Source organism: Perognathus longimembris, chromosome 10 (genome assembly GCF_023159225.1).
Source record: "Perognathus longimembris pacificus isolate PPM17 chromosome 10, ASM2315922v1, whole genome shotgun sequence".
Classification (NCBI taxonomy): Eukaryota; Metazoa; Chordata; class Mammalia; order Rodentia; family Heteromyidae; genus Perognathus; species Perognathus longimembris.
The window spans coordinates 57,238,344-57,265,947 of record NC_063170.1 but is presented as its reverse complement, the minus strand read 5'-3'; the positions used below and the strand labels follow the sequence as shown (position 1 = coordinate 57,265,947).

Sequence of the window (27,604 nt, the reverse complement as noted above, 5' to 3'; positions counted from 1 at the left end):
CTCCTTCCCTTCCCGCGCGGCCCCGCGGAGGGTTCGCCCATTCTGGCGGCTGCAGCCGGGCGCGGGTCCCGCGGTGCCGCCGCGCGTGCGGGGAGGATGCTGCGCCCGGGGCCCCGCGCCTTGGTGGCTGGAATCCGGGGTGCGCGCGCCTCCGGGGTCCCCCCCCCCACCTTTGGCTGCCCTGGGTGGGGCCTCGCTGGGCTGGGGGACCCGCGTGCGGCATCTTAGCCGCCCTGGGGACGCTGGTGGGCATCTCGGGCCACCAAGGCCGGCCTTGCGTCTGCCGACACTTTAGGATTTCAAGTCGGTGGCATCATTTAGGAGTCGTGGACTCTCAGATGCGTGCGTGTGTGTGTGTGCATGTGTGTGTCTGTGTCTGTGTGTGGGCACGCGCACGTGCATGCCAATACTGGAGTTTGAACTCAGGACTGCACTATTGCTAAACTTCCCTTTCTCTTTCTTTTTATGCCTGTACTGGGGCTTGAACTCAGGGCCAAGATGCTGTCCTTCAGCCTTTTCCGCTCCAGGCTGGCTTTCTCCTATTGGAGCTACCTCTCCCCTACTGTGGTTTTGTTAGTTTTGTTTTGAGCTGGTTAATTGGAGATAAGAGTCTCACAGACCTTTCCTGCCCAGATTGGCTTCCAACCTTGATCCTTAGATCTCCGCCCCCAGTTGGGTAACTAAGATTACAGGCAAGCACTACCACCCTCCTGCTTCCTATGCGTTTGTCTTCCTTGATCCACTTCCTCCTTTTCACATTTCCCAAAACTCGAGGTGTCCCTGCCAACTCAGCTGTCATCTGTCAAGATCTGTTTTGTTTTACTCGCCTCTTCCTAGGCTGGTGGAAATCCAATCCAGTGGTGCCGGAGTGGAGGGCGCCCACCTGTGCTGAAGAAAAAGCTTCCATCTGCTGGGGTAACTACAGATCCAACACCAGGCTCCAGGCGGCACTTTCATGCTCCAGCAGATACCCCCATCCAGATTATGCAAGTGGGTGCCTGCCCTCCTCTCTATAGCCAGGTTTCTTGCTGATCTGCCTCTTTACTATTTTCCCCCATGCTGAACTGTTTGCACCCTGCCCAAGGATGGGTGAGTTTAGTGACCACCAGAGCTCTCTGAAGGACAATGGACTTGGGTGAGGGAAGTTCAGTGCTCGGACCCTAACAATAACTTTTATGACCAGGAGGGTGAGTCAACGGATAGGATGGCCTGTCTGTGAACCCAAGACTGGCTGTTTTGCAGGCAGTCCTGTCATTCCGTTCAGGATTACTGCAGTGAGAACCAGGAACACAGTTTGCTCCCAGGAATGTTTTTGCTGCCAAATTTCCTGTTGGCCTCTGTCTGCTAATGGCTGTGTAAAATCGGACCACTTCTTTCCTGCCCACACTTAGAATCTAGTCTGTTGGGTTAGATGTTCAGTATGGTGCCTGTAACTTTTCGTTCCTCAAGAAAAGAAAGAGTAGGCTGAGCTGCCAGACCTCAAGGTTAGGGCTGTGTGAGAAAATCTGTTTGAGCATGCTTTTAAAGATGTTGTGTGCTCCTTTCTGACAGGTTTTAAATACTTGAAACCTCAACAGCTTCTGAGGAATACAGGTAAATACTTCCATTGTAAATAGAGTCATGGTTGCTATTTATATGTATTTTTAATCTTGATTAAGTTGCTGCCAATTCACTGTTTGAGAAAAGTACTAACTAAAATTATCAGTTGAGATCAGATTTACAACAGGACTGCCTACATGGAAAACCTCCATATGTACTGCTCTGGAGGAAGAAAGGATTTCATTTTGCTGTTCCCACTGTTCAGTAAGATCTCATGGCCTTGGAACTGTGGGTTTGTTGAACATAGCGGTGTCTGTCTGTCTGTCTCTCTTTCTGCAGTACTAGTGATTGAACCCAGGGCTTTGCACATGCTGGACAAGTGCTCTATCATTTAAAATATACCCCCAGTTCTATCTCATTTTGTTTGTTTTTTATTTTGATTTTGAAATAGCATCTCTCTCCCTTTGCAAGGATTGGCCTCAGACTTAACATCTTTCTGCTTCCCTCTGTGAGTGGCTGGGATTACAAGTGTGTGCCACCATGCAAGTCTGTAGTCAGTAAAGCCTGCTTTTGAAAGTTGTGTTGATCTTTCTTATCCCAGGAAAATGACAGATCTTACTGAGGAACAGCCAATATATATCATGGCTCTGTCAGCTGGTGGAAAGAGAATGAAAGCAAACCAACCAACCCAAAACAGCGTGGATACCAATAAAAGGAACTGAGATGACATGATTATTGTCAGAGGCATATAGGAGAATTTGACCCAAGAGATTTGACCCTTTCTGATTAATTTAGAAATGTAACCATTAGTACTTTTAGTAATGTTAATACTTTTTTAAGGCCAATATTAAGGACAAGAATGGCCTTAAGGGCCCAGCATTTGAAGGGTACTGTTTGATTTCACTCTTGGAGTTTCTAGGTCATAGAAAAATATTGTAGGTTTTAACTATCTTCTGGAATGAGCTTAGGTCATGATTATACCTTCCTTAATAGTCTGTGTGGCAAATAGAACACATAGACCATATATGAATTGTGATTGATTTTCAGAGACAAGGTTTTGCTATGTAGGTCAAGCTGGCCTGGGACTCCCTATGCTAGCCCCTTCAATCTGCAATCCTCCTGCCTCAGCCACTCTGAGTGCTGGGCTTACAGGCATGCGCCACCTTGCCTGGCATGGTTATTACTTTTTATTCAGCAGATATGCGCTTGCTTGGAATAATAGAACCTTGTTTTATTGTTGTGTATGTTTTTTTTTTCTTCCCAGTCCTGGGGCTTGGACTCAGGGTCTGGGCACTGTCCCTGGCTTCTTTTTGCTCAAGGCTAGCACTCTTGTCAACTTGAGCCACAGTGCCATTTCTGGCCTTTTCTATATATATGGTGCTGAGGAATTGAACCCAGGGCTTCATGTATGCGAGGCAAGCACTCTTGCCACTAGGCCATATTCCCAGCTCTAGAACCCTTTTTTTTTCTCTCTTGATAATGTCAATTCCTTCCTCACAGTAAGGTCTCAGCTGATATGATATTTAGCACTCCACCCCTGTCAGTTCCAAATGGCATTAAAAATGCTGTTAATAAGCACTGTCATACCACTGACTGTGTGCTAGATATAATTCTAAACACTTTACCCGTTAACTCATAAGCTCCATGTGGGAGGTTTATTGTTATTTCTGTTTTACAGGTAGGAAGTTGAAGTTTCCTATAGAAAGTTTAAACCACCCAGGTGACTGAGCTTCAAAGTTTGTGTTCTTAACTGGTAAGCTATATTTTCTTTCACACTACCTGACTTTATTTCAGTCATCAACATACTGGGTCATATCAAGTCCTTACCTCCATCTTTATAAATAAAGTTTTAATAAAACCACAGTCACACTTATTGCTTTACATTATGGCTGCTTTTCCCACAAAGGCATTGTGTGGTTTGCCACAGAGATTGACTAGCCAGCAGAACTAAAAGCATTTGCTTTATTCTTTTTTTTTTTTTTTGGCCTGTCCTGGGCCTTGGACTCAGGGCCTGAGCACTGTCCCTGGCTTCTTCCCGCTCAAGGCTAGCACTCTGCCACCTGAGCCACAGCGCCGCTTCTGGCCGTTTTCTGTATATGTGGTGCTGGGGAATCGAACCTAGGGCCTCGTGTATCCGAGGCAGGCACTCTTGCCACTAGGCTATATCCCCAGCCCCTGCTTTATTCTTTACAGAAAAAGTTTCCTGGCCCCTGGCTTGTTTGATTTACAGTTATCATCATATGAAATTGTTTATTTGTTAGACTGCTTATGTCTTTCGGACTAGGTCATGAGATCCTTGAGAGCAAAGCTCTTTCTTGTTTTGTTTACCTTTGCATAGAGAAGTTTTTCATTCTTTTTGCTTCTGAATTTGGTAATGTCAGTCTGTGGAACAAAATGACAATCAATAGACAACAGAAAAAAAACAACAACCACACCACACCGTACAAATCTAAGTAGGTAGCCAATAAACCAAACACTCCTGGAGGGACAAGACAGTGAGGAAAGCTTAACATTAGGATCTAGGGTTTGGGTTTCAAGAAGCCGGTAGTGGAGACTGTGACTAGTTGATGGGGAGAGGGAATGTGAGCAAGGCTTGTCTTAATATACAGATGAAATCTCCTAGGTAAAAGCCACCTGTGGTGATCTTGGACTGGGAAAGGGGCAGGTGTCAGATCCTCTATCTTTCAGTGGAAAGACTTTTCTTAGGCACTAAGGGGAATGTCCAGTCGAAAAACCCACATCTGGCCCCACTGTTTGCTAATGGTGATAGATGCAAATTTCTTTCTACCAAACAATTTTTCTGAGCCATCCTGTGTCTGCGGAGGTCTGTGGTTTCTGTGAACAACCAAAGGAATCTATTTAGGGAAGAATATTTTACTCTCCCACGCACTCACACACACACACACACACACACACACACACACACACACGCATGCACGCATAGCTGTCTCCTAACAGTGCCTGCCACATAGCAGGTATTCGATGAATAGCGACTAAAGAAATATGATTTAGTAAAAAGCGATGGCAAAACATACTACAGCTATGTTTCCTGCTTGGTATTTCTTTTTCTTTTCTGGTGGTGGTACTAAGGCTTGAACTCAGGGCCGGGGCATTGTCTCTTAGCTTTTTTCCACTCAAGGCCAGCTCTACTTCTGTCCTTTTGGTAGCTAACAGGAGATAAGAATCTCATTCATGGACTAGTCCTGCCTGAGATGACTTTGAACTTTGATCCTTAGATCTCAGCCTCCTGAGTAGCTAGGATTACAAGTACGAGCCACTGGTCCCGGCTAAGGGCATTTCTTAATGAAGAAATTTTCATCTCTAGGTTGGAGGTTGCTATGTTAATACTGCTTGTCTTTGGAGTACTTCATGAAGTCCCAGTGAGTGGCCAGGATGAGGCTCATTTCCAGAGTGCCAGCCTTCCGAGCCTGCCCCTGTATAACTACACCAGTGTCCGCCTGCCCGAGGAGCACATTCCCTTTTTCTTGCACAACAACAGGCATATTGCCACTGTCTGCAAGGAGGACTCCCACTGTCCATATAAGGTAGGTTTTGTATCTTTTCTCTCTCTCTCTTTTTTTTCTCCTGTACCAATCCTGGGGCTTGATGCTGTCCTGAGCTCTTTGCTCAAGGCTAGCCATCTACCACTTGAGCTATACCTCCATTTTTGCCTTTTTTTTGGCTTCACAGACATTCCTGCCTGGGCTGGCTTTGAATTGAGATCCTCAGATCTCAGTCCCCTGAGTGGCTAGGATTACAGTTGTGAGCCTTCAGGGCTTGCCTCTTGTTCATTTTTAAAAGGGTGCAATTGAGACTGGCTTGCAAGTTGTGCTTTACAACTTGAAATGGAAGGTAGAATTCTTTCTGTTGTCATCGTGAGCCAGTCATTATCTTTAACCCTTCTAAGTCACAAAATTGGTGAAGTGACATTTCAAACTCACCCCCTGGAGTAAATTGAAGCCACTATCATCTGCATATTCCCTGAATGAAAAGGCACATGTTCAAAGGAAAACATTTCGCACCTTTCCTTTTTTTTCCACTGCACTTAAAGAGGTCTCTTAGCACTTAATTTCAGTAATGACGCCTCAGCCTCTGTCTCCAAGTAATTACGCTGGTGGGCTTGGAAAGGCCTCAAATGGGAGCACATTAAGCGGCTCTGGCGGCCTTGGAGATCAAAGCTGGGCATGAAGTGGCATTTCCTTTCCCATGGTGCTGGCACAGGAAGCAGATGGAAAAGTGACCCTGGAAGCAGGCCAGCTTTGCTCCTGGGAGGAGCTCAGGGGAGGAGCCCTGATGGGCAGCAGCTGTGTCCCTCAGTGAGGTGGAGGGTTGACCTTGCCTGGTGTCTCTGACCTTGATTGATGACTAAAGGAGTGATCTACTCAGTTCAATTCTGTTTTGGGTGAAAGAAAATTCACTTCTGTGCCCTTTTTTTGAGGGACTGATTTTGGAATCAGTTTGCTCCCTGAGGAGGGCAACTTTTAAAAGCAACTTCAAGAAGTTTCAATTCCAGTGGCGTTTGGCAGTCTAAGTAAATTGAGCCTGTATGTTTGATGTGAGAACTGACTCGGGACCGTGAGAAAGGACAATTTTAAGGACATTGACGCTGTCCAGGCACCCATGGCTCACACCTGCAATCCTAACTACTTGGGAGGCCGAGAAACGGTGGGATCATGATTTGAAGCCAACCTGGGAAAAGAAATTGATAACACCCTTTTCTCAACCCACATCTGGTGCAGAATTGTGCACCTGCCATCTCAGGTTATGTAGGAGGCTGAGACTGGAAGGATCCAGGGCAGCCCTGGGAAGGAAAGTCCACGAGACTCCATCTCCATGGAGGGAAGCTGGATGTGATTGTGCATGCCTGTCTTCCCAGCCCCTTGGGAAACCTAACCTAGGTGGATCAAGGCTCAGGCGTATGCCCAGCTAAGACCCTATCCTAAAAATAACCAGTAAAAAACAGGTTGGAAGAGTGGTTCAATGGGTATCATGCCAGTCTAGCAAGTGGAAGGCTCTGAGTTCAATCCCCAGTACAAAAACAAAAGGAACCTTGAGATTGCTCTTCTTAGAACTAACTCTAGCTACTGTTGCTGCTGCTGCTGCTTTTTCTCCTACTTCCTTTTCCTTCTCCTACCTCCTTTCTCCTCCTTCTTTTCCTCTTCCCCTCCTCTTCCCTCTCCCTCTCCCACTCCCTCTCCTTTTCCTTCCCTCTTCCTCTCTCTTCCCTCTCCATCCTTCTCCTCCTCTTCTTGGTTTTTGCTCATAGCTAGTGTTCTGCCACTGGAGACATGCTTCCAGTTCTGTCTTTTTGCTGGTTAATTGTAGGTCAAAGTTTCCTGACTTTTTTTCCTGCCTGGGCTGCCTTCGAACCTTAATCTTCAGATCTCAGCCTCTTGAGCAGTTGGGATTCGATGTGAATCACCAGAGGCTAGCCTTGGTCACTTCTGTTCCATGCATATATGTTGTAAAATATCAATGTTAAAGTTCTATGAAGGTTTGCTTTCTTAATGGAACAAAAGAAAGCCAAGAGTTTTCTCTAAACATTAGAAGGAAGTCCAATCTAAATGTCCACATTTTATGTCCTAGAAACACTTAGCAAATCTAAAGTACTGCTGGGGTTATGAGAAGTCCTGCACACCAGAGTTCAGATTTGGTTACCCTGTCTGCAGCTACGTGGACCTGGGGTGGTAAGTTTCCATGTAGATTTACTCCTTGCTTTTACATCTGCTTTTTTTGAACCATATATTGATGCCCTCATTCCCAGCCAGACTCTTTGGTTGTTAGATCATAGATTCTTTAGATGTTATTTTGCTTATCCAGTCTTGAATTCAACTACCTCACACCGGGGTAGAAATCTGTCGTTTCCTCTACCAGAGGAGAGAAAACAGCTGGGCTAAAGTCTCCTCCCTTGCCCCACTTTCTAAGCTAAGAAGATAAATGGATGTTTTCCTCTAGGTCCTGGAAGGAAGTGACAACTATAATTAGTACCTCCAATGCATGCAAAGGCAAAGGTGAAGAAAAATACAGCCACCAAGAGTTCCTGATGGCCCTGAGCTCTGAAAGTTCTGTTTTCTCTTTTCATTAGAAGGGAACAAACCTATAATTAACTTATTACCATAACTTTATGCACAGAGGGATGATTTGGGGCCAACTATAATAGGATAAAATGAATTAAAGCAGAACAAAATAGTCATCTAGCAATAGAGCCTGTAGAAAATAAGTTCAAGTCAAATACTGTTGATTCACACTCAGGAGGATGAGATCTGAGGATCATGGTTTGAAGCCATCTGGGCAGAAAAGTCTGTGAGACTCTTATCCTCAATTAACCAGCAAAAAGCTAGAAGTACCTAGAAGTGTCACTCAAGCAAAGAGTGCCAGCATGGAGGAAAAAGCCAAGTGAGAGTGTAGGGCTCTGAGTACAGGTGTGCACACACAGCAAGTTCCAGGAAAAGGGAAAGGAAAAAAAAAATCTCAGAATCTTTTTCTTTATAAAATAGGACGGACACCCTAGAATCGGCAGCTGACATATTCTGGAAACAAGCTGACTTTGGCTACGCCAGGGAGCGACTAGATGGAATGCATGTACTCTGCCAGCCACAGGAAATGGTGTGTTTAGCTCCACTAAGAAGCGTTATCATGTCGTATCATACTCGTATCATACTGTTGCTAGATGGTAATATAAAAGCAAGATAAGTGGTGCAATGAAAGGAATCTCTCAGTCTCATTTATTGGCTCAGAATTTTTTTTGACCAGACTCTACATGACAGGTCTTGTCATGTGGCCTCGGCTGGCCTTAACCTCTGGACCTTTCTTTTTAGCTTCTCTAATGCTAGGATGGTGAGTATATCCTACCATCTTGGGCTCTGAATTTTATTTAACATCCTAAAATAAATCATATTTGTTTTCTGTTCTTCTTTTCATATGTCCATCAGATAGTCATATTTTGAGGCAGTTGAAATATATTTTTTTAAACACAATTTAAATCCTTCCCCATCATATATACTAACGAAGAGAAATTGACCTGGATGTCAGTGGCTCATGTCTGTAACTATTCAGGAGGCTGAGATCTGGAGGATCACAATTTGACAGTAGCCTAGGCAGATAAGTTGAGAGACTATCTCCACTTAGCCAGCAAAAACCTGGGGTTGGAGGGGTGGCTCAAATGGTAGAGGGCCAGCTGTGAGAAAACAAGCTGAGGAAGTGTTAGGCCTTGACTTCGAACCCTCTGTTAGAAGAAAGAAAGAGAGAGAGAAAGAAAGGAAGGAAGGAAGGGAGGAAGGAAGGAAAGAAAGAAGGAAAGAGAAAGACTAATAGGTGGAATCTTTACAAATGCCTTCTCAGATTGTTTGGGACAGGCAATATATCACAAATGTTTGCTTAGCCCGTGATAGTTTGAAGAAAGCTTTTCTGTATGTTGTCTAGTTTGCATCTCACAAGCCTTACAGTAGAGATAATACACTGATACCAATGTGTGTGTGTGTGTGTGTGCGTGTGTGTGTGTGCGTGCGCGCTCATGCACGCGCGTCATTACTGGGGCTTGAACTCAGGGCCTAAAAGCTCTGCTGTTCCTTAGCCTTTTCTACTTCTGTTTTTTTTTTTTTTTTTTTTTTTTTTGCTGGCTAATTATAGATAAGAGTCTTAGGGACTTTCTTGCCTGACTGGGTTTGAACCAGGGTCTTCAGTTCTCAGCTTCCTGAATGGCTAGAATTACAGGTGTGAGCCACAGGTGTCAGGCTCTGATATGATTTTCCAGGAGTAGAAAACAGGGACCTCACAGGAGCTGAGCAATTTCTCTATTATCATTGGATATTTTTGAGGAAAATAATTTAAATCTTGAAATAAAATCCAGAGCAGGGAAGTTTTTGAATTAGCTCCCTTCTTTTTGATTGGTTGAAATAGAAATGGGCTCTGGCAGTTCAACTATTTTGTTCCCTATATAGAGAGGTATGCTTTCCTGTTACTGATGAGATGGAGACTGACACAGAATTATGGGAAACTTTGCAGAAAGTGCCCATTATTAAAATAGGCAAACTGCTCTTGCTTATAGTCTTGCATTTAAATGTCTTCTCCTTGTGCATTCTCACTTGTTTTCTTTGGCTCCTCTTTGAAAAAATGCCTTTTCAAAATAGCTGGGGGTAGTAATGGCTCAGAGTGATTTTTTTTTTAAAGGAAACTGAACTGAATTGCTTATATATCTTCTGGCTTTAACTCTTAAAGCCGAGCTGGATAGGTAGTAAAAACCTGTAATCCAAGCTCACAGGAGGTAGAAACAGGTGGATTACAGGTTTGAGGCCATCCTGTGTTACATAGTGAGTCTGTGTCAAGAAAACAAGAATAGGCCTGGGGATATGGCCTAGTGGCAAGAGTGCTAGCCCCGTATACATGAGGCCCTGGGTTCAATTCCCCAGCACCACATATATAGAAAATGGCCAGAAGTGGCGCTGTGACTCAAGTGGCAGAGTGCTAGCCTTGAGCAAAAAGAAGCCAGGGACAGTGCTCAGGCCCTGAGTCCAAGCCCCAGGACTGGCCAAAAAAAGAAAAAAAAAAGAAAACAAGAATAAATTGTATCTCAAGAAAAAAAATTGAGGCAATTCAAGACAGATGTAGGCTGTGGAGGGATTGTCCATCATTTTGGGTGGGTTCACATCGCCAACATGTCTAGCAGAGTCTGTTACTCACTGCAATGTTAATTCACTGCTTTCTTTTTCTTTTTCTCCCAACGTGATTTCAGAGCGACTCAAGTCTGGTATGTTCCCGTTATCTTCAGTACTGCAGAGCAACCAACCTTTACCTTGACTTAAGGAGCATCAAGAGAAATCGTGACAGGTACTTACGTGGTGATGCTAGAATGTAGCCGAAGTTTGAAGTATGTTTAGGTCCTGGCTACATGCTGGATTATGATTTCATAAACTGAGGAGCTTGGAAATAGGTAAAGGAATAGGGACTCCAATTGGTTTCAGATTGCCCATTTTGTGGTCAAGGGTATATGGAGTCCCTTATATGATTCTCCTAGTTTTGAATTGGTTTTGCATTTTCTATCATAAATACAGCCTTGTCTCCCTTAATGATGGTGATACATTATGAAAATGCATTGTTAAAGCCGGGCACCAGTGGTTCATGCCTATAATACTAACTATTCTGAGATCTGAGGATGGCAACTCAAAGCCAGCCTGGTCAGGAATGTCCATGAGACTCTTATCTCCAATTAAACACCAAAAAAGCCAGAAGTAGAGCTGTGATTCAAGTGGTAGAGTGCTAGTCTTGAGCAAAATAGCTCACTGACAGAGTCCAGGCCTTGAGTTCAAGCTCCAGGACAGGCACCAAAAAAAAAAAAAAAAAAATCCCACACTGTTAGGTGACTTTAGTGCTATGTAAACATTATAATTACAAACTAGGATAGCCACATTGCCACTTGTGATGTAGTCTTAGGTGACCACCATGAGTCCAATTCATGAATCAGATTGTCATGTAGCACTTGGTGCTTGTTAAATGCTAATGAAAAACAGGTTTTTGAGAGACTAGTAATTCCTCTTAGTTACAACACAGAAGTTTGAGTCATAAAAACATTTTTAGCTGGGCACTGGTGGCTCATGCTTATAGTCCTAGCTACTCAGGAGGCTGAGATCTGAGGATCACAGTTGAAAGCCAATCCAGGTAGGAAAGTCTATGAGACTCCTATCTCTCATGAACCAGCAAAATGCCAGATGTGGAGCTGTGGCTCAAATGGTAGAGTGCCAGCCTTGAGTGAAAAAGCTAAGGTAGAGTGCCCAGGTCCTGAGTTCAAGCCCCAGAATCAGCACCAAGAAAAAAAAATCAAACTCAACTTCACTTATATTATACACTAGATTCAAGGAAGATTTCTTCAAGACTGGTGAAATTGGAGGACACTGTAAACTTGATGTTCGTACGTTGATGTCTGAAGGTCAGCACAAAAGTCCCCTGCAGTCTTGGTAACATGATTTTTTTTCTTAAAATATATGTTTTAAAAGTTTTATTTTGCTTTTAGTCCTTGAAAATTTGGGGGAGGATTCTAAGCTGGAAAACGTCATTTAATTTGTACACACTTGGGTTTCTAAAGTGAGGTAGTTACAGATGAGCTTCTCATTTGTCTCTGAAGTGAATATAGGTTTATAAAATATTTGGAAGTATACGTGGTATTTATTATTTGTAAATGAAAAATCTGTCCAAAATGAATTATTATTAACTCATATTTGATACATGTATTCTAGGGACAACTCTTAATTTTTTGTTATTATAAAGGTGATATATGGAGGGGTTACAGTTATATTAAGTTCAGTAATGAGGGTACTTCTTTTTGGACAGTGTCACCCCCTTTTCTTGTATAGGCACCACAATGTTTTGACCCACTCATCTGTTGTAGAGCATCGGGGTGTCTCCATAGCTTAGCTTTTGTGAGTAGTGCAGCAGTGAACATGGATGTGCAAGTATCTTTATCACTTTCTGACTTGTAATGTTCGGAGAAGACCTCCAAGAGTGGTATGGCTGGGTCATAGGAAAGTTCTATGTTTAGTTTTTTGAGGAACTTCCAAACCACCATTCAGAGTGGTTGTCCTAGTTTACGTTCCCACCAACAGTGCATTAGGGTTCCTTTAAAATGCACATGGATTGAAATATATAATAAAGATACAAAAAGTGGGGTTTGAAACTCATGGCCTCACCCTTCCCTTGACTTTTCCCACTTGAGGCTGGTGCTCTACTGCTTGAGCCATACCTCCACTTTCCTGCTTTTTGGTGGTTAATTGGAGATAAATGTCTCACAAACCTTTCTGTCCAGGCTGGCTTTGAACCATGATCCCCAGATCTCAGCATCCTAAGTAGCTTAGATTCAAGCTTCTCTTATGTAATGGGAGTTTTCCAGGTTAAATGTCCATTCTGAGAAAAATAATCTACTCTCGTTCAGTGCACTGAAGTTTTTTCCTGTGACGTAACAGACTTTTGCAGCGAGTACTTCCTATGTTCTACTGCTGTTTTCATTCTTTTTTTTTTTGACCAGTCCTGGGCCTTGGACTCAGGGCCTGAGCACTGTCCCTGGCTTCTTTTTGCTCAAGGCCAGCACTCTGCCACTTGATCCACAGCGCCACTTCTGGCCATTTTCTGTATACATGGTGCTGGGGAATCAAACCCAGGGCCTCATGTATATGAGGCAGGCACTCTTGCCACTAGGCCATATCCCCAGCCCCTGTTTTCATTCTTTTTTTTTTTTTTTTGGGCCAGTCCTGGGCCTTGGACTCAGGGCCTGAGCACTGTCCCTGGCTTCTTCCCGCTCAAGGCTAGCACTCCGCCACTTGAGCCACAGCGCCGCTTCTGGCCATTTTCTGTATATGTGGTGTTGGGGAATCGAACCTAGGGCCTCGTGTATCAGAGGCAGGCATTCTTGCCACTAGGCTATATCCCCAGCCCCCTGTTTTCATTCGTAGTACATTTTGAAATCTGACTCCTTATCATAGTTCCCTGTGGTATAATTATTTTCGTTATTTATTGTTGTGTAATACATTCTTTCAATTATACCCTAGGGGTATCTATTATTTGTATCTATTATCTATGGCCGTGTATGTATTATTTGTATCTATTATCTATGGCCGGGTAACAAATGACTGACTGATAAAGACACAAGTTGAATATCTGCCCATGATGGTCAGGATTTGAGATCCTAGCTTAGGGCTAGGGCTCTTGTGAGGTTGAAGTCAAACTGTTGGCCAGGGCTGTGCCATCTGTGGATTCAACTATGCCCAGAAAGATGTATTTCTGAGATCACTCAGGGTATTGCAAGCTTCATTTCCTCTCTAATTATTGGCCAGAGAATTCAGTTTTCACTCCATGGTTCTCACACGAGTGTCTGAGAGCGTGTGCCCATGGTAGAAGCCATGGCACTTGTATCAAGTCATCTCAGGGGTGACCTATGTTCCTTTCTCCTGTGTTCTCAGTTAGAAGTGAACCACTAAATTATACCTGTAAGGGCATGGAAGTCAAGGGCATGGAATTAACCTCCGCCTCTTTGAGAAAGAAATACGAAGGAATTTGTGGAGATACTTTTTTGTTTATTTGTTTTGTTTTTGTTGCCAGTCCTGGAGCATGGACTCAGGGCCTGAGCACTGTCCCGGGCTTCTTTTTTGCTCAAGGCCAGCACTCTACCTCTTGAGCCACAGCGCCACTTCTGGCTTTTTTCTATATATGTGGTGCTGAGGAATCGAACCCAGGGCTTCATGTATACTAGGGGAGCACTTTATCACTAGGCCATATTCCCAGCCCGTTGTGGAGATATTTTTAAAAGTTAATTTATGTTATTGTTATTATAGAGCTGGTGTACAGAGGGATTACAATTATATGAGGCAGGTAATGAGTGCATTTCCTTTCACACAGTGTCTTCTGTTCCCTCGCTCTCTCCCAGCCCCTCCCTCCCGTCTCGACTCATAAGTTGTGTAGTTCACTTTCATCAGTGTCCAGTGAGCTCCACTGCTGTACTTTTTTGCCATTTTCCCCTCAAATTCTGCACCCTCCCAGCAACCCTCTCGAAGGTATACACTTGAATACACAATACATAAGGAAACAGAGACAGAATTATCAAAAACTAAGAAACAAAAACATAAAATTAAGAAAGAAAAGAAAAGAGATCTCTTGTTTCCATAGCTTGGAGAATGTATATGTGTGTGTGTGTGTCTCTGTGTGTGTACCTACATACATATATAATTTTATGTAAATATGAAGAGGCACTTGGGCACTGTGCCTTTGTATTTCTCTCCTAAGAGTATCCTTTTGCTCTATTGTGTGTACTTATAATCTTGTGTAATTTATCATATCCCAGTGTATTTTAGATCTAACTTTTGCATATTGGAGAGAACATACCCCATTTGTCTCTCTGAGCTTGGCTTACCTCACTGAACAAGATTAGCTCTAATGGTGGACATGCTTTTGAAGCTATCATGATATTTTTGGTATTGCGTTTGAAAAGAATCTCTTTGATACAAATTTTTACATGAGATGTGAGCACAAGGATAAAGAGTTAAAGATCTTTATGTTAACTCTAGATAGCTCTTCTCACATGCTTGTGATTATCTTCTATTGTTTGGAAGAAAATTCTATCATGTAGCTTCGAAAGACCTTTTCTGAGAAATAGACTAACTATTCTTTAAAGAAGTTTAGCTGTGTGTTGTCTTTCTGAGGTACTAGATAAGTCTGGGAATGTAATCTTTTCTTAGATCCAATAATCTACCATAAGAACTTTTCTGGTCTTGGCTTTTCTGGTCCTTTGAACCTCCAAACAGACAGGACCTTGTTTCAATGTATGTACCAAATCTTGCTGCTTCATTGGTAGACACTTCTTTTGCTCAAGGCTAGCACTCTACCACTTGAGCGACAGGACCACTTCTGGCTTTTTCTATGGATGTGGTATTGAGGAATCGAACCCAGGGCTTCCTGTATGCTAGGCAAGCATTCTACCACTAAGCCACACCACATTCTCAGCCTGGTAGACTCTTAAGCCAGTCCAATATGTAATTTGTGGTAGGTTTCTAGTATAACTGTTTTGTACATTAGGCTAACATTTCAAATAGCTTTGTTTCTGTCTCTACATTAAAGCTGGTATCAAACTATCTAAATGAAGAGTTCATGTCTTGTACATACTAGAAGTAAAAGCTGCCCGCCCAATGATCAGAAGTTGTATTGGGGAATTTGGAGGAATCACTGAAATTACTTCACAATCCATCCTTCCAGGTTTGCTGAGCTACAGAGCTACACTCAACTCAACTTCAGACCTATAGAAGATGCTCAATGTGATGTTATTATTGAAAAACCAACTTATTTCATGAAATTGGATGCAGGTGAGCATTTAGTCTATTGGTGTTATCTGTTACTGCAACTTATCAATATATAATTATCTGTCATTTATATATTGGTGAGTGAAACTTGGTTTTCTTCTGTGTATGTAGTACTTTTTTTCCTTTTGGTGCTAGTCCTAGGGCTTGAACTCAGGGCATGGGTGCTGTTCCTGACTTTTTGTGCTTAAGGCTAGTGCTCTACTGAGCCACAGCTCCTCTGGCTTTTTGGGGGTAGTTTTTTGGAGATAGGAGTCTTGTGGACTTTACTTCCTGGGCTGGCTTCGAACCATAATTTTCAGATCTTATTACTGGCATGAGCCACAAGTGCCTGGTGAATATGTAATAATTTTTAATGAATTTTTTAAAAGCATTTTTCTTCTCAAGTAGAAGAACAAGTTTGAACTTCCAGTTATTTGTTACTATTAGTTTTATAGAAGAAACTTTAACTTTTATAGCAAGTGACTCAATCAAAATCAGAAGATGAGGGAAGTTTTGTATACCTTTTCTAACTGAATGTGCCTCATCTGATTTCTCTGGGTTTAAATTGTTTCATTATGAGTGTGTGTGTGTGTGTGTGTGTGTGTGTGTGTGTGTGTGTACTGGGGGTTGAACCCAGAAATTGGGTGCTGTCCCTGAGCTTTCCTTTTGTGCAAGGCTAGTGCTCTACCACTTGAGCCATAGCTCCACTTCTGGCTTTTTTGGTGCTTAATTGGAGATAGGAGTCTTACTGACTTTCCTGCATTGGCTGGCTTTGAGCCATGATCTTCATATCTCAGCCTCCTGAGTAGTTAGGATTACAGGTGTGAGCCACCAGTGCCTGGTTTCAATATGATTAAGAAAAATTTAATTTGCAGCCTTCCATGAATCAGAAGGAAGTTAGCTCCTGTGCTCAACTTTCCATGACTAAAGTAAATAAATTCGTTTTCTGGAAGTTACCACTGCAGCCTATTCTTGTAAATACATCAGAATGATTTTTCTACTTATGCTGGCAGCCTCTAAGTCTGGTGAACTTGTTGCCTGGAGAAAAGAAACACACTGTAGTGTATCATCTCACTCACCACGAGCGACAAAGATTACCATGCAGTGTCATATCAAAATTCATAAGAGGCTGGGCTTACTGTGAAATATAGAGTGCCTACTACCATAAATATTCAAAGATTAGCATAATTTATTGGTCATAGTTTTTTTATGTTCTCCATCTTCTGAAGTCATAATTCTTATATTACAAAGTATTAGATTCAGAAATCAGACAAGTTTAGGTCTCTGAAAGACCAACTGAAGGGCTATGTTCAAGGTTCTAACTCATTTTTTATAAATATGCAAATTTAAAGGGGCAAAGAAGAGGTTGTGATCTGCCTGTAAAAGAGGCAAATAATGTGTTAACTGTGAAATTTATGCAGATCTTATGCAATAAAGTATGTAAAGTGGGAATAGGAGGCTAAGGTAGACATGCTCTATTTCTTTCCTATAAGCATACTTTTTTTTCCCTTCTAATTTACACTATCATCCAATTTTCATCTTCTTAAGTTTTACCTTGGGAGAATGAGCTTTTCTGTGGTACAAAATTTAGTAGGGTGCACATTTCTCCAGAATGAAGCCTGTGTTTGGTCCCTCATTTATAAATGAGAATTTATAAATCTTCTGTGATACAAACATTATTGTGTACACAACTGTATTCCTCAGTGAGTGCTGGGAACACACTAAATGTTACCTGGAAGCGAATGTAAGCTCTGTGTCTCAGCTGGAGAGAGGGGGCTGATTTTCAAGAGAACTTTATTTTCTTATTAATTGGAAAATATGTTCCTTCCCAAGACTTTCCTGGGGGGAAATCTTTAACCCTTCCAAACATTTGTGTAAAATATCAGCCTGCAAAAGAACTTGGTGTTGGGGCTAGCAATGTGGCTTAGTGGTAGAGTGCTTGCCTAGCATACATGAAGTCCTGGGTTTGACTCCTCAGCCCCACATAAACAGGAAAAGCTGGAAGTGGTGCTGTGGCTCAAGAGGTAGAGCGCTAGCTTTGAGCAAAAGAAGCTCAGGGACAGTGCCTAGGTCCTGAGTTCAAGCCCCAGGCCTGGGGGGAAAAAAGAACTGGGTGTTACCACTCTTTGTTTCTGGCACACAATATTATTATTCTCTGTGGAAATGAGGTCAGAATATTTTATGGTTTCTGCTTTTAAGACTCACTGGCTTTCTTTTTACTCAGCTCTTTCCTTCCTTGGAAATGCATGAGTTTGGTTTTGAATTTTCTTTATTTTCCTTCCTCCCTTCCTCCTCCTCTCTCCCTCTCCCTCTCCCTCTCCCTCTCTCTCTCTCTCTCTCTCTCCCCTTCCTTCCTTCCTTCCTTCCTTCCTTCCTTCCTTCCTTCCTTCCTTCCTTCCTTCCTTCCTTCCTTCCTTCCTTCCTTCCTTCCTTCCTGCCTTCCTTCCTGCCTTCCTTCCTGCCTGCCTTCTTGCCTTCCTGCCTTCCTGCCTTCCTTCCCTTCTTTTAGTTGTTTAGTGTTTGTCCAAGAGAATGGTATAAGCAAATGCTGCACAGGAGTAAAAACTGGAACAGGGCTTGATTGATTTCCTTTTTCTTTCTTTGCTGCCACTCCTGGGGCTTGAACTCAGGGTTTAGGTGTTGTCCTTTAGCTTTTTTGCTCAAGGCTGGCATTCTACCACTTGAGCCACAGCTCCATTTTCAGATTTTTGCTGGTTAATTAGAGACAAGAGTCTCACAGACTTTCTTGCCTGGGCTAGCTTTGAACCATGATCCTCAGATCTTAGTCTCTTGAGTAGCTAGGATTTATAGACATGAGCCATAGGCACCTGGCTTGTTTGAATTATTTTTAAGAAAATGAGCAGTCCTAAAGAATAACAATTAGTCTTCTGGACACGAGAGTTCTGCTGCATTTTGAGTTTAATAGGCCAACACAAATTTTTTCTAGGGCCTTAATGATCATTTTCTACTTATTGTATATGAAAAAGTGAATTCCCAGGGCTGGGGATATAGCCTAGTGGCAAGAGTGCCTGCCTCGGATACACGAGGCCCTAGGTTCAATTCCCCAGCACCACATATACAGAAAATGGCCAGAAGCGGCGCTGTGGCTCAAGTGGCAGAGTGCTAGCCTTGAGCGGGAAGAAGCCAGGGACAGTGCTCAGGCCCTGAGTCCAAGGCCCAGGACTGGCAAAAAAAAAAAAAAAAAGTGAATTCCCGACTTTATGAACCAGTCAACTAAAAAGTGCCTGTTCAATCTGGGTATGTGGCTTAGTGGTAGAGTGCTTGTCTAGCACGTATGAAACGCTGAGTTTGATTCTTCAGTACCCTATAAACAGAAAGAGCCAGAAGTTGCGCTGTGGCACAAGTGGTAGAATGCTAGCTTTGAGCAAAAGAAGCTCAGGGACAGTGCCCAAGCTCTGAGTTCAAGCCTCAAGACTGGAAAAACAAAAAAGTGCATGTAAAGCGTTTCAAGTTTGAAAAGAACAAACACCCAACAACCTTGTTTTCTCCCATTATTTAAATGAAAAGTTTACCAAACTCTGAGCAATGGGTATAGAATAGACATTGCTTATTTATGTGTTCTTTGGGTTTAATTAACGTAGCTTTGTGTGTTCCCACACCAGGTGTTAACATGTATCATCACTTCTGTGATTTTCTCAACCTGTATGTCACTCAGCACGTGAACAACTCCTTTAGCACAGACGCGTATGTGGTGATGTGGGACACGGTAAGTGAGCATGCCTTCTGCTTCAGCCCCACCTCCACTGTGCCCTGTCACTGTGTAGCACTGGCCTCATGAAACAGAATTTTCCAAGACACACATTTAAATACACACACATTCACACTCATGCAGACAAGTGTGAATGTGTTCCCGTGTGTTCACTAACATGCCCATACACAAAAATGTATGTGTCCTTCTTTGTTCTTTGAAGCAGTGGACAGTTTTTCCACCTTTTATTACTATTGTTATTGTTGTTGTTATTATTATTATTGCCAGTCCGGGCACTGTCCCTGAGCTTTTGCACAAGGTTAGCACTCTACCACTTTGAGTCACAATGCCACTTATGGCTTTTTCTGTTTATGTGGTACTGAGGAGTTGAACCCAGGCCTCCATGCATGCTACGCAAGCACTCTACCGCTAAGCCACATTCCCAGCTTTCCCTCTTTTTGGTAGATGGAGGTTCCAAGAGCAAAACTTCAGGCTGGTTGTTTCAGCAGTGCTATGAGGGAGAACGCTGGAAAATGCTCATTCACTCTGCCTCTAGCACACATTGGAAGAGCTGCTGTGTAGTTTGTCCTTTGGAATTTATTGTTTGCTTTTTTTTTTATGGGTTAGAGATTGAACCTAGGGCCTCACACATAGTAAGCAAAACTCTACCACCAAATTACAGTCCTCATCTCTGTCTTTGCTAAGAGTAGCTTTCCTGTCACTTCCTTCTACATGCCACATCATGCTGTGTATTTCAGCTTACTGTGCAGGGCAAGTCTTTTGCATGTATATAAACACGCATATATATATATATATATATATATATATATATATATATCCCTGCTATCAGTTTTCAGTATGTTTTTTCTTCCTTCTGTCTCTCTTTTTTCTTAGTAGCTCTGGGGTTTTATACTCATGGCTTTACACTTGTTGGGCAAGTGCTCTACTACTTGAATCATACCTCCAGCCCTTTTTATTTTAGTTATTTTTCATATAATGCCTTGAACATTTGCCTGGACTATCCTTGGATTGGAATCCTTCTACCTCTGCCTTTGGAAGAGCTGGAATGACAGGCATACACTTCCATGCCTGGCTCCCCCCCCCCCCCCGCCCCGCATTCATTTCTTGCTTGCTTGCATTTTAAATGTCAGTACTGTGGCTAGAACTCAGGGCCTGTGAACTATCCCTTAGCTTTTTTGCTCAAAGCTAGCTTTCTACTACTTGAGCCACAGCTCTTTTTCTGGCTTTTTGGTGGTAAATTGTAGACCTTCCTGTCCAGGCTGGCTTCAAACCTTTCATCTTCCAATCTCAGCCTCCTAAGTAGCTAGGCTTACAGGTGTGACCCACCAATGCCTGGCTCTGATGCATACTTTAAATAATCCCTAGCATGCTATATAATCACTGCAGTGTAAGGGATATACAAATAGCTCTTATACTCATTCATTTAAGGAATGGCAGCAATCAAGTCTGTACCTGTTCAGGTCACATGCAGTTTTCCTTTTCCATTTCTCTTCATATTATTGGGCTCACAGATATAGGACGCATGTATATGGGGGCCGAAGTATTCTTCCACACTCCTCTTGATTATATACTAGGAAATTCTATGCCATCTTGAAGTGTGGGAGCTGGATGAAATGCTTCCTTCTGCTGTTGGCAGAAAATTGTAATTTGGTGATTGTGTCCTAGTTTCCTCATCTACAAGAGGGACAAAAATATTTGCTAGCTCATTAGGTTTGTGGGTCTGTTTATAGATTTAATATCAATGACTTCCCAAAGTGCCTGGCACACAAGAAGTGTGCCCATTTAGTAGTTATATAATGTTCTTGTGATTGGTGGCATCATCAGTGTTAAAGGGGAATTATCATGTGTTTTTCATTAATTAATGGGGAGAATCTCTTATAGCTACATGTATTACTTCTTTAATGTTAAAGATTTTAATACATTTTTGTGCTTTGAAGTTTATTTCCAAACCTGATTTGTTTACTCTGCCAGTTTTTGCTTATTGAGCATATCAGTATCTGTGTGTGTGTGTGTGTGTGCGCGCGCACGTGTTGCATGTGTTACATTGATCTGTGTTATGGATATGGGTAGAAACTTAACAGGAAAAAAAGAATCCCACAACCATAACTTAAGAGATGAGAGACTAAGCTAGGCACCGGTGGCTCACTCCTGAAATCCTAGCTCCTTAGGAGGCTGAGATCTGAGGATCGAAAGCTCACCCAGCAGGCATATCCGGGTATTTCCTCATATCTCTGGGCATCTGTGTCAAGTCCTTTCATTGCCCTAACTTACCTTATTTCCACGTGCAGAGTTCTTATGGCTACGGTGACCTCTTCTCTGACACTTGGAAAGCATTTACGGATTATGACGTCATACACCTGAAAACCTACGATAACAAAAGGGTACTGGAAACTTTACTGAAGTTCTCGTAGTAAGCAACTATTGTGTACCGACATCTCACTCCTGTAATAATTGCTTCATTTGAGTAACTAATTTCTGATTTCTTGGGTTTTTCTAAGCAGAACTCTTGTTGTTCTTAACCATGTAGCTTTTTGCACCTTTCTGTCACTCTCCCACAAATATGAATTTCACTCTCTTTGAAATTGGATGCTATGCAGATAATTCTGATGCAAAATAGAGATCGATTAAAATTTAGTTTGAAAAATTAGGAGTGCAATGTTGGTGCAAAGGATACAAACGATCTTCTCTAATGTTTTAAGCTCTCTTTATTCCTAGGTGTGTTTTAAAGAAGCTGTCTTTTCGTTACTGCCCCGCATGAGGTATGGGCTATTCTACAACACTCCTCTGGTAAGCACTTCAAGATAATATTCATGCATTATTTAAAACATTGTGGAAATTGGAAAGCAGCATTGCTCATTGTAACACTAACTAGCGCTTGTGTTTTAGATATCTGGCTGTCAAAATACTGGCTTATTCAAGGCTTTCTCCCAGCATGTGCTGTACAGACTGGGCATCACCCAAGAGGGACCCCAGGTAAAGTACAAAGGATGGGCTCTCAAGTGGGCTTGTTGTTATCCCTAAAAAAAATTCAGTGCTACCATTCCGGAGAAAAACAAAAACAGGAGACAGGTGTTTTCTGTGTTAATATTTTCTGATCCTGACTCATTAGAATTCAGGTGTCAAAAACCATTAAGGAGTTGGGTGCTGTTGGCTCACACCTGTAATCCTAGCTCCTCAGGAGGCTGAGATCTGAGCATCTGGGTTCAAAGTCAGCCTGAGCAAGAAAGTGTTTAGAGACTCTTATTTCTAACTAATGAACTCCTCCCTCCCCCTCAAAAAAAGTTGGAAGTGGAGCTGTGACTCCAGTGGTAGAGCAATAGCCTTGAACTCAAAAGCTCAGAGACCATGCCCAGGTCCTGACTTCAAGCCCCAGGATTCACACACACACACACACACACACACACACACACACACACACACAAATTAAGGCTATTGTAAGACTGGGCTTTTTCTCTCCTTTGTTTTTCCCATTTGGCCTTATTTCTCTACCTTCTGCTAAGCTCCCTTCTAACACACACACACACACACACACACACACACACACACACACACACACACACACACACACACACACACCTCTGCTAAGGAAAAAAAAAACCCAAATCCTCACTCTCGGCCAGGTGCTGGTGGCTCATACCTGTAATTCTAGCTACTTAGGAGGTTGAGATCTGAGGCTTGAGGTTCAGAGCCAGCCCAGGCAAGTAAACCCTCTTGCCTCCAATGAAATCACAAAAAGCCAGAAGTAGAGGTGCGACGTAAGTGGCAGAGTGTCAGTCATGTGCCAAAAAAGTTCAGCCAGAGTGCCAGGCCTTGAATTCAAGTCCCAGCATTGGCGTGCACACACGTGTGCACACACTTACACATATACAATCTACCAACCAACATCCAAACAACAGTGTAATGAATGAATGGCCTTTGTCTCTTATGGCTAAAATAGACCTATTTATTTATTTCATCATCACTTAATAATGATACATAGTTAATAGTAGAATGTGTAATGATCAAAGCAAGGTTCTTCAGACAGGAAAATGGAACCAAGAAACTTGAGGGGATGGTTGGGTTGGAACAGATGGGAAGATGAATGAGGGAAGGGGTGATGTTGGTCAAGATGCATTGTGGACATAGGCTGACATGCTGCGTTAAAACCCCTTTGCACAACTAGGGAAGATTATAAAAAAAAATTAAAGTTAAAGAATAAGGTACTTAGCACATGCATTACTGCTAACATTTTCACATCTTTCTGTTAAAACACAATGAAAATCTTCTGGCTATTTGGAAATATATAATAAATTGTTGTTAAAAGTAGTGAAACTTCAATGGAATTTTATGCCTCTATCAGAAAGAATGACATTGTTCCATTTTTAAGGAAATGGAAGGACTTGGAAAAAGTTATACTAAGTGAAGTGAGCCAGACCCAAAGAAACATGGACTCTATGGCCTCCCTTATTGGGAATAATTAGTACAGGTTTAGGCAAGCCATAGCAGAGCATCACAAGGCCCAATAGCTATACCCTTAGGAACACATAAGATGATGCTAAGTGAAATGAACTCCATGTTATGGAAAAAAGTGATATATCACAGTTGTAACTACTTTCAACGTCCTATGTGTATGTGTAGTTTCTATTATTGATGATGTTCTTGTATCACCTTCCTATGGTTGTACCTACACTATCTCTGTAATCTTATCTGAGTATATTGGAAACCGTGTTTACTGGTATGGGAAGTAGGAAATTCAAAGGGAATACCAAATTTGATAGACACAGGGTAAAAAAAGAGAAATAACTACAAAAGCAATACTTGCAAAACTGTTTGGTGTAAGTGAACTGAACACCTGGGGGGGGGAGGTAAAGGGGGGGAGGGAGAGGGGCATGAGGGACAAGGCAACAAACAGTACAAGAAATGTATCCAATGCCCAACGTATGATACTGTAACCTCTCTGTACATCAGTTTGATAATAAAAATTTGAGAAAAAAAAAAAGAAGAAAAAGAAAAAAAAAGAAAAAAAAGTAGTGAAACTTAATCCCCCTCATTCACTATCTTTTGTAATCATTAGCCAGCCCATTTCTGGTCTCTCCTCCTCATACCACTTTCAGCCTCTAGCATCCACTTTTCTATTTTTCTTTTTTTTTTTTTTTTTGGCCAGTCCTGGGCCTTGGACTCAGGGCCTGAGCACTGTCCCTGGCTTCTTCCTGCTCAAGGCTAGCACTCCGCCACTTGAGCCACAGCGCCGCTTCTGGCCGTTTTCTGTATATGTGGTGCTGGGGAACCGAACCTAGGGCCTCGTGTATCCGAGGCAGGCACTCTTGCCACTAGGCTATATCCCCAGCCCATTTTTCTATTTTTCTAATGCCTTGCAATCAAGTTTTTAGCCTCCAAAAAGAACTGCAATAATGTCTGTCTATGCAGACTTATTTTACTTAACATGATGTCCTCCACTTCTATTTATATGGCCACAATTGATAGCATTTTCTTCTTTTTTTTAATAACTGAGTAATATTTCATCATGCACAACCTGTCACATTTTCTTTGAAAGCGGACACATTTTTTTATTCCCTGGGAGAATGACTAAGGAATCAGGCTAAAAACATCATCACTGCCTATGTGTGTTTTTACTGAGTTGCCTTTCTTCATGAGAATCCCATTTTATGTTCACCCGTTCATCCTTTGGTGCTGGCACGGCTTGCGTCATTTTGTCTTTCCATTTTATTACAGGATGGAAAAATTCGAGTTACCATTCTTGCTCGGAGCACAGAATACCGGAAAATACTAAATCAAAATGAGGTCAGTTTGGGGGCAGGCAATTTTCCTATCACAGTGACCCTGTCTTCCCAGGACCCGTGAGCCAGGTTTTCCATATCCCATTCCAAGCTTTGATTAGGAAAGATGAGTCTGGTAAAGTTTACGTGGCCTAGCCTGGCCATTGGATTTGAATATCTAATGGAGGTCACCCTCCATTGATGCTTAAACCAACTTTGCCTTGTTCCCCCATTACCAACTAAGAGTGGAAAGACACAAAAACAACCCGGCTCTGAATGTAGCAGATCATTAAATGTTTGTCCTCATACCCAGAAGTTGACTAATCTAATTGTGATTAGAATTCTTTATTGCCAGAATTTACATGAGCCTTGGTCTTTTAATGAAGTGGTTCCCCTAAGAGGAAACAGTGGCATGCGTCTTTGAGTCCCATAGCACCAGGAGCCCTACGTCACAATTTCTTTTTTTCTTCTTTTTGCCCATCCTGGGGCTTGAATGCAGGGCCTGGGCACTGTCCCCGAGCCTTTTTGTGCTCAAGGCTAGCACTCTACCACAGCCACATTGCCATTTCTGGCCTTTTTGGAGTGGTTTATTGGAGATAAGACTCTCACAGGGACTTTACTGTCCTGGCAGGCTTCAAGCCACGATCCTCAGATCTAAGCCTCCTGAATAACTAAGATTACAGGTGTGAACCACCAGCACCTGGCTCTGTGTCACAAGTTCTAGCCACACTAGAGAAGTGGCCATGTGCCTTCCAATACCACTGGTCAGTCTGCCACTGTTGAGTGTGAGCAGTATTGTCAACGAAGTCTAGGCACTGCATGAGAAATTTTCTTTATGTAACTGTGTGTGTGTGTGTGTGTGTGTGTGTGTGTGTGTGTGTATGTGTGTGTTGCTGGTGAAGGAACTGAAGCCTTGTGCACACTGGGCAGGCACTTCACTGCTGCCCCAGTGCTGGGGCTGCTGAAGTATAGTGTATAGTGTGTGCCCCAGACCTCTTGTTTGTACACAAGTTCAGAACTTGCTGATTGATGCTGATCTGCAGTGTTGGGTTGCACTGGCCTGCTTGCAAGGGGTAGGGAGAACTGTGGCTATGGTTTTGGTAATATACTAATTATGTTTTGTTGACTTCTGTTTGCTAGAAGAAGAATCATTTTTCTATCTAGAATAATTGAAATGAAGTTATTGAAATGTGTGTGTGTGTATGTGTGTGTGTGTGTGTGTGTACACATACTTGGGCTTGAACTCAGGGCCTACGTGCTGTTGACTAGCTGTTTTGCTCAAGGCTAGCCCTCTTCCAACTGAGCCACAGCTCTACTTCTGGCCTTTTGTTGTTTAATTGGAAATAAGAGTCTCATGGACTTTCCTGCCTGGGCTGACTTTGAACCTCAGTCCTCAGATCTCATCCTCCTGGGTAGCCAAGATAACAGGTATGAGCTGCTGGCATCAGGTTGAAAACTGAAATGTTTTTCTGCCAAGACTTCAGCAAAGTTCTGGTGATTATCTGAAGCAGAACATGGAAGGGAGGAAATTTTACCATGGCATCTGGAATATGGCGGGAACAGTTCATACATGTTGAGAGCTGCAGGAATAACTTGGCACATGATGGTAATGGCAGCCTCTAGTGCTGGGTGTTGCATGCTGTTTGCTGAGTACTGGAAGGAGAGCACTGTATGCCTCTGAGCTGTGGCCTCCCCTCCTCCTCACACCCGGTGTTTCGCCAGGTTAAACAGTCAATGTGCTCAACAGCCACCATTTCACCCCAACTCACACTCAGAACCACAGACCCAAAGAATAATCGATGCCTGAAAAATCCATGCAAAAATCTCAGGCCTCTGGAAGGAAGGCAGACCAGAAAAGGAGGAAGGGAAAGTGATGCTACCGGTGTCTTTGTTTTTCCAGCTTGTGAGTGCACTGAAGACAGTGTCAACGTTCGAAGTCCGGGTTGTCGATTACAAGTACAGGTGGGTCCTCGTCACCCCTGGGTGGGTGCCGTTCACTTTTGCTTGAACGAATTTGTGGTGAGGCACAGTGGGTGCTGTTGGCACATGTAGAGAAAGGAAAGTGGACAAAACCCTCCAGTGCACACGGTAGCCTGGAAATCTAGGGCCTGATAATGTGACATTGTCCTTATTACTCAAGAGAGGGAGTGAGTCAAGGTTTTCACTTGAAATTTCTGAAGTTTTAAAGTTTGGCAGGTAGTTTTGAATTAAATACACACACACACACACACACACACACACACGCAAACACACACATTAAAGGCTTAATTGACCTCACTAGCTACCAAGTTTCAACTGCTCTCCTAAAGTTATTTCTAAGAGAATCATTTCAGGGTCATAGAATAACATGGGGAATTTTTTTTTTTTTTTACTTTCACATTTATTTTAAAGTTTGGATGTAATCATAAGGTGTGGAAAGACAGACTGTTCCTAGCAGTTGCTTTTGTAGCAGCCCAGGCCCTGGTTTTAGTCTGGTGTTATGCAAGCGATGAAGGGAAAAGATATAAAGGAAAAATTTTTGTCTCTGCTCAGTCAGCCGCAAACACCATCCTGTTTCCCAAATGTGTGATAATGAATAGTTGGTGCCATGTTAAAGGTGTTGGCTGGGTTGGGCATCTGTGGCTCACACATGTAATCTTAGCTACTTAGGAGGCTGAAGTCTAAGAATTATGGTTTGAAGCCAGCCTGGGCAGGAAAGTCTGTGAGATTCTTATCTCCCATAAACCACTCAGAAAAAGCCAAAAGTGGTGCTGTGGCTTAAGTGG

The 27,604-nt window shown here is 42.7% G+C and overlaps 1 protein-coding gene across 4 annotated transcripts in view; it reads left to right on the top strand.

Annotated features, from left to right (window-relative positions):
• The first annotated feature begins 784 nt into the window (after window positions 1–784).
• Window positions 785–27,604, top strand: part of Eogt (EGF domain specific O-linked N-acetylglucosamine transferase) — a 30,682-nt gene continuing 3,862 nt past the window's right edge. Inside the window, exons 1-15 of one of the 4 annotated variants that reach the window (XM_048356125.1) lie at window positions 785–990; window positions 1,552–1,593; window positions 3,218–3,292; window positions 4,865–5,084; window positions 7,126–7,226; window positions 8,037–8,145; window positions 10,271–10,365; window positions 11,385–11,489; window positions 15,271–15,377; window positions 18,977–19,080; window positions 21,372–21,464; window positions 21,799–21,870; window positions 21,970–22,056; window positions 24,796–24,864; window positions 26,740–26,801. In XM_048356125.1, the coding sequence (XP_048212082.1) occupies window positions 4,878–5,084; window positions 7,126–7,226; window positions 8,037–8,145; window positions 10,271–10,365; window positions 11,385–11,489; window positions 15,271–15,377; window positions 18,977–19,080; window positions 21,372–21,464; window positions 21,799–21,870; window positions 21,970–22,056; window positions 24,796–24,864; window positions 26,740–26,801 (1,211 nt within the window). In that variant the 5' untranslated portion in view covers window positions 785–990; window positions 1,552–1,593; window positions 3,218–3,292; window positions 4,865–4,877. Of the gene's footprint in view, window positions 991–1,551; window positions 1,594–3,005; window positions 3,293–4,745; window positions 5,085–7,125; window positions 7,227–8,036; window positions 8,146–10,270; window positions 10,366–11,384; window positions 11,490–15,270; window positions 15,378–18,976; window positions 19,081–21,371; window positions 21,465–21,798; window positions 21,871–21,969; window positions 22,057–24,795; window positions 24,865–26,739; window positions 26,802–27,604 lie in introns of those variants that run through there. The other 3 variants (XM_048356122.1, XM_048356124.1, XM_048356126.1) reach the window with 3 other exon arrangements.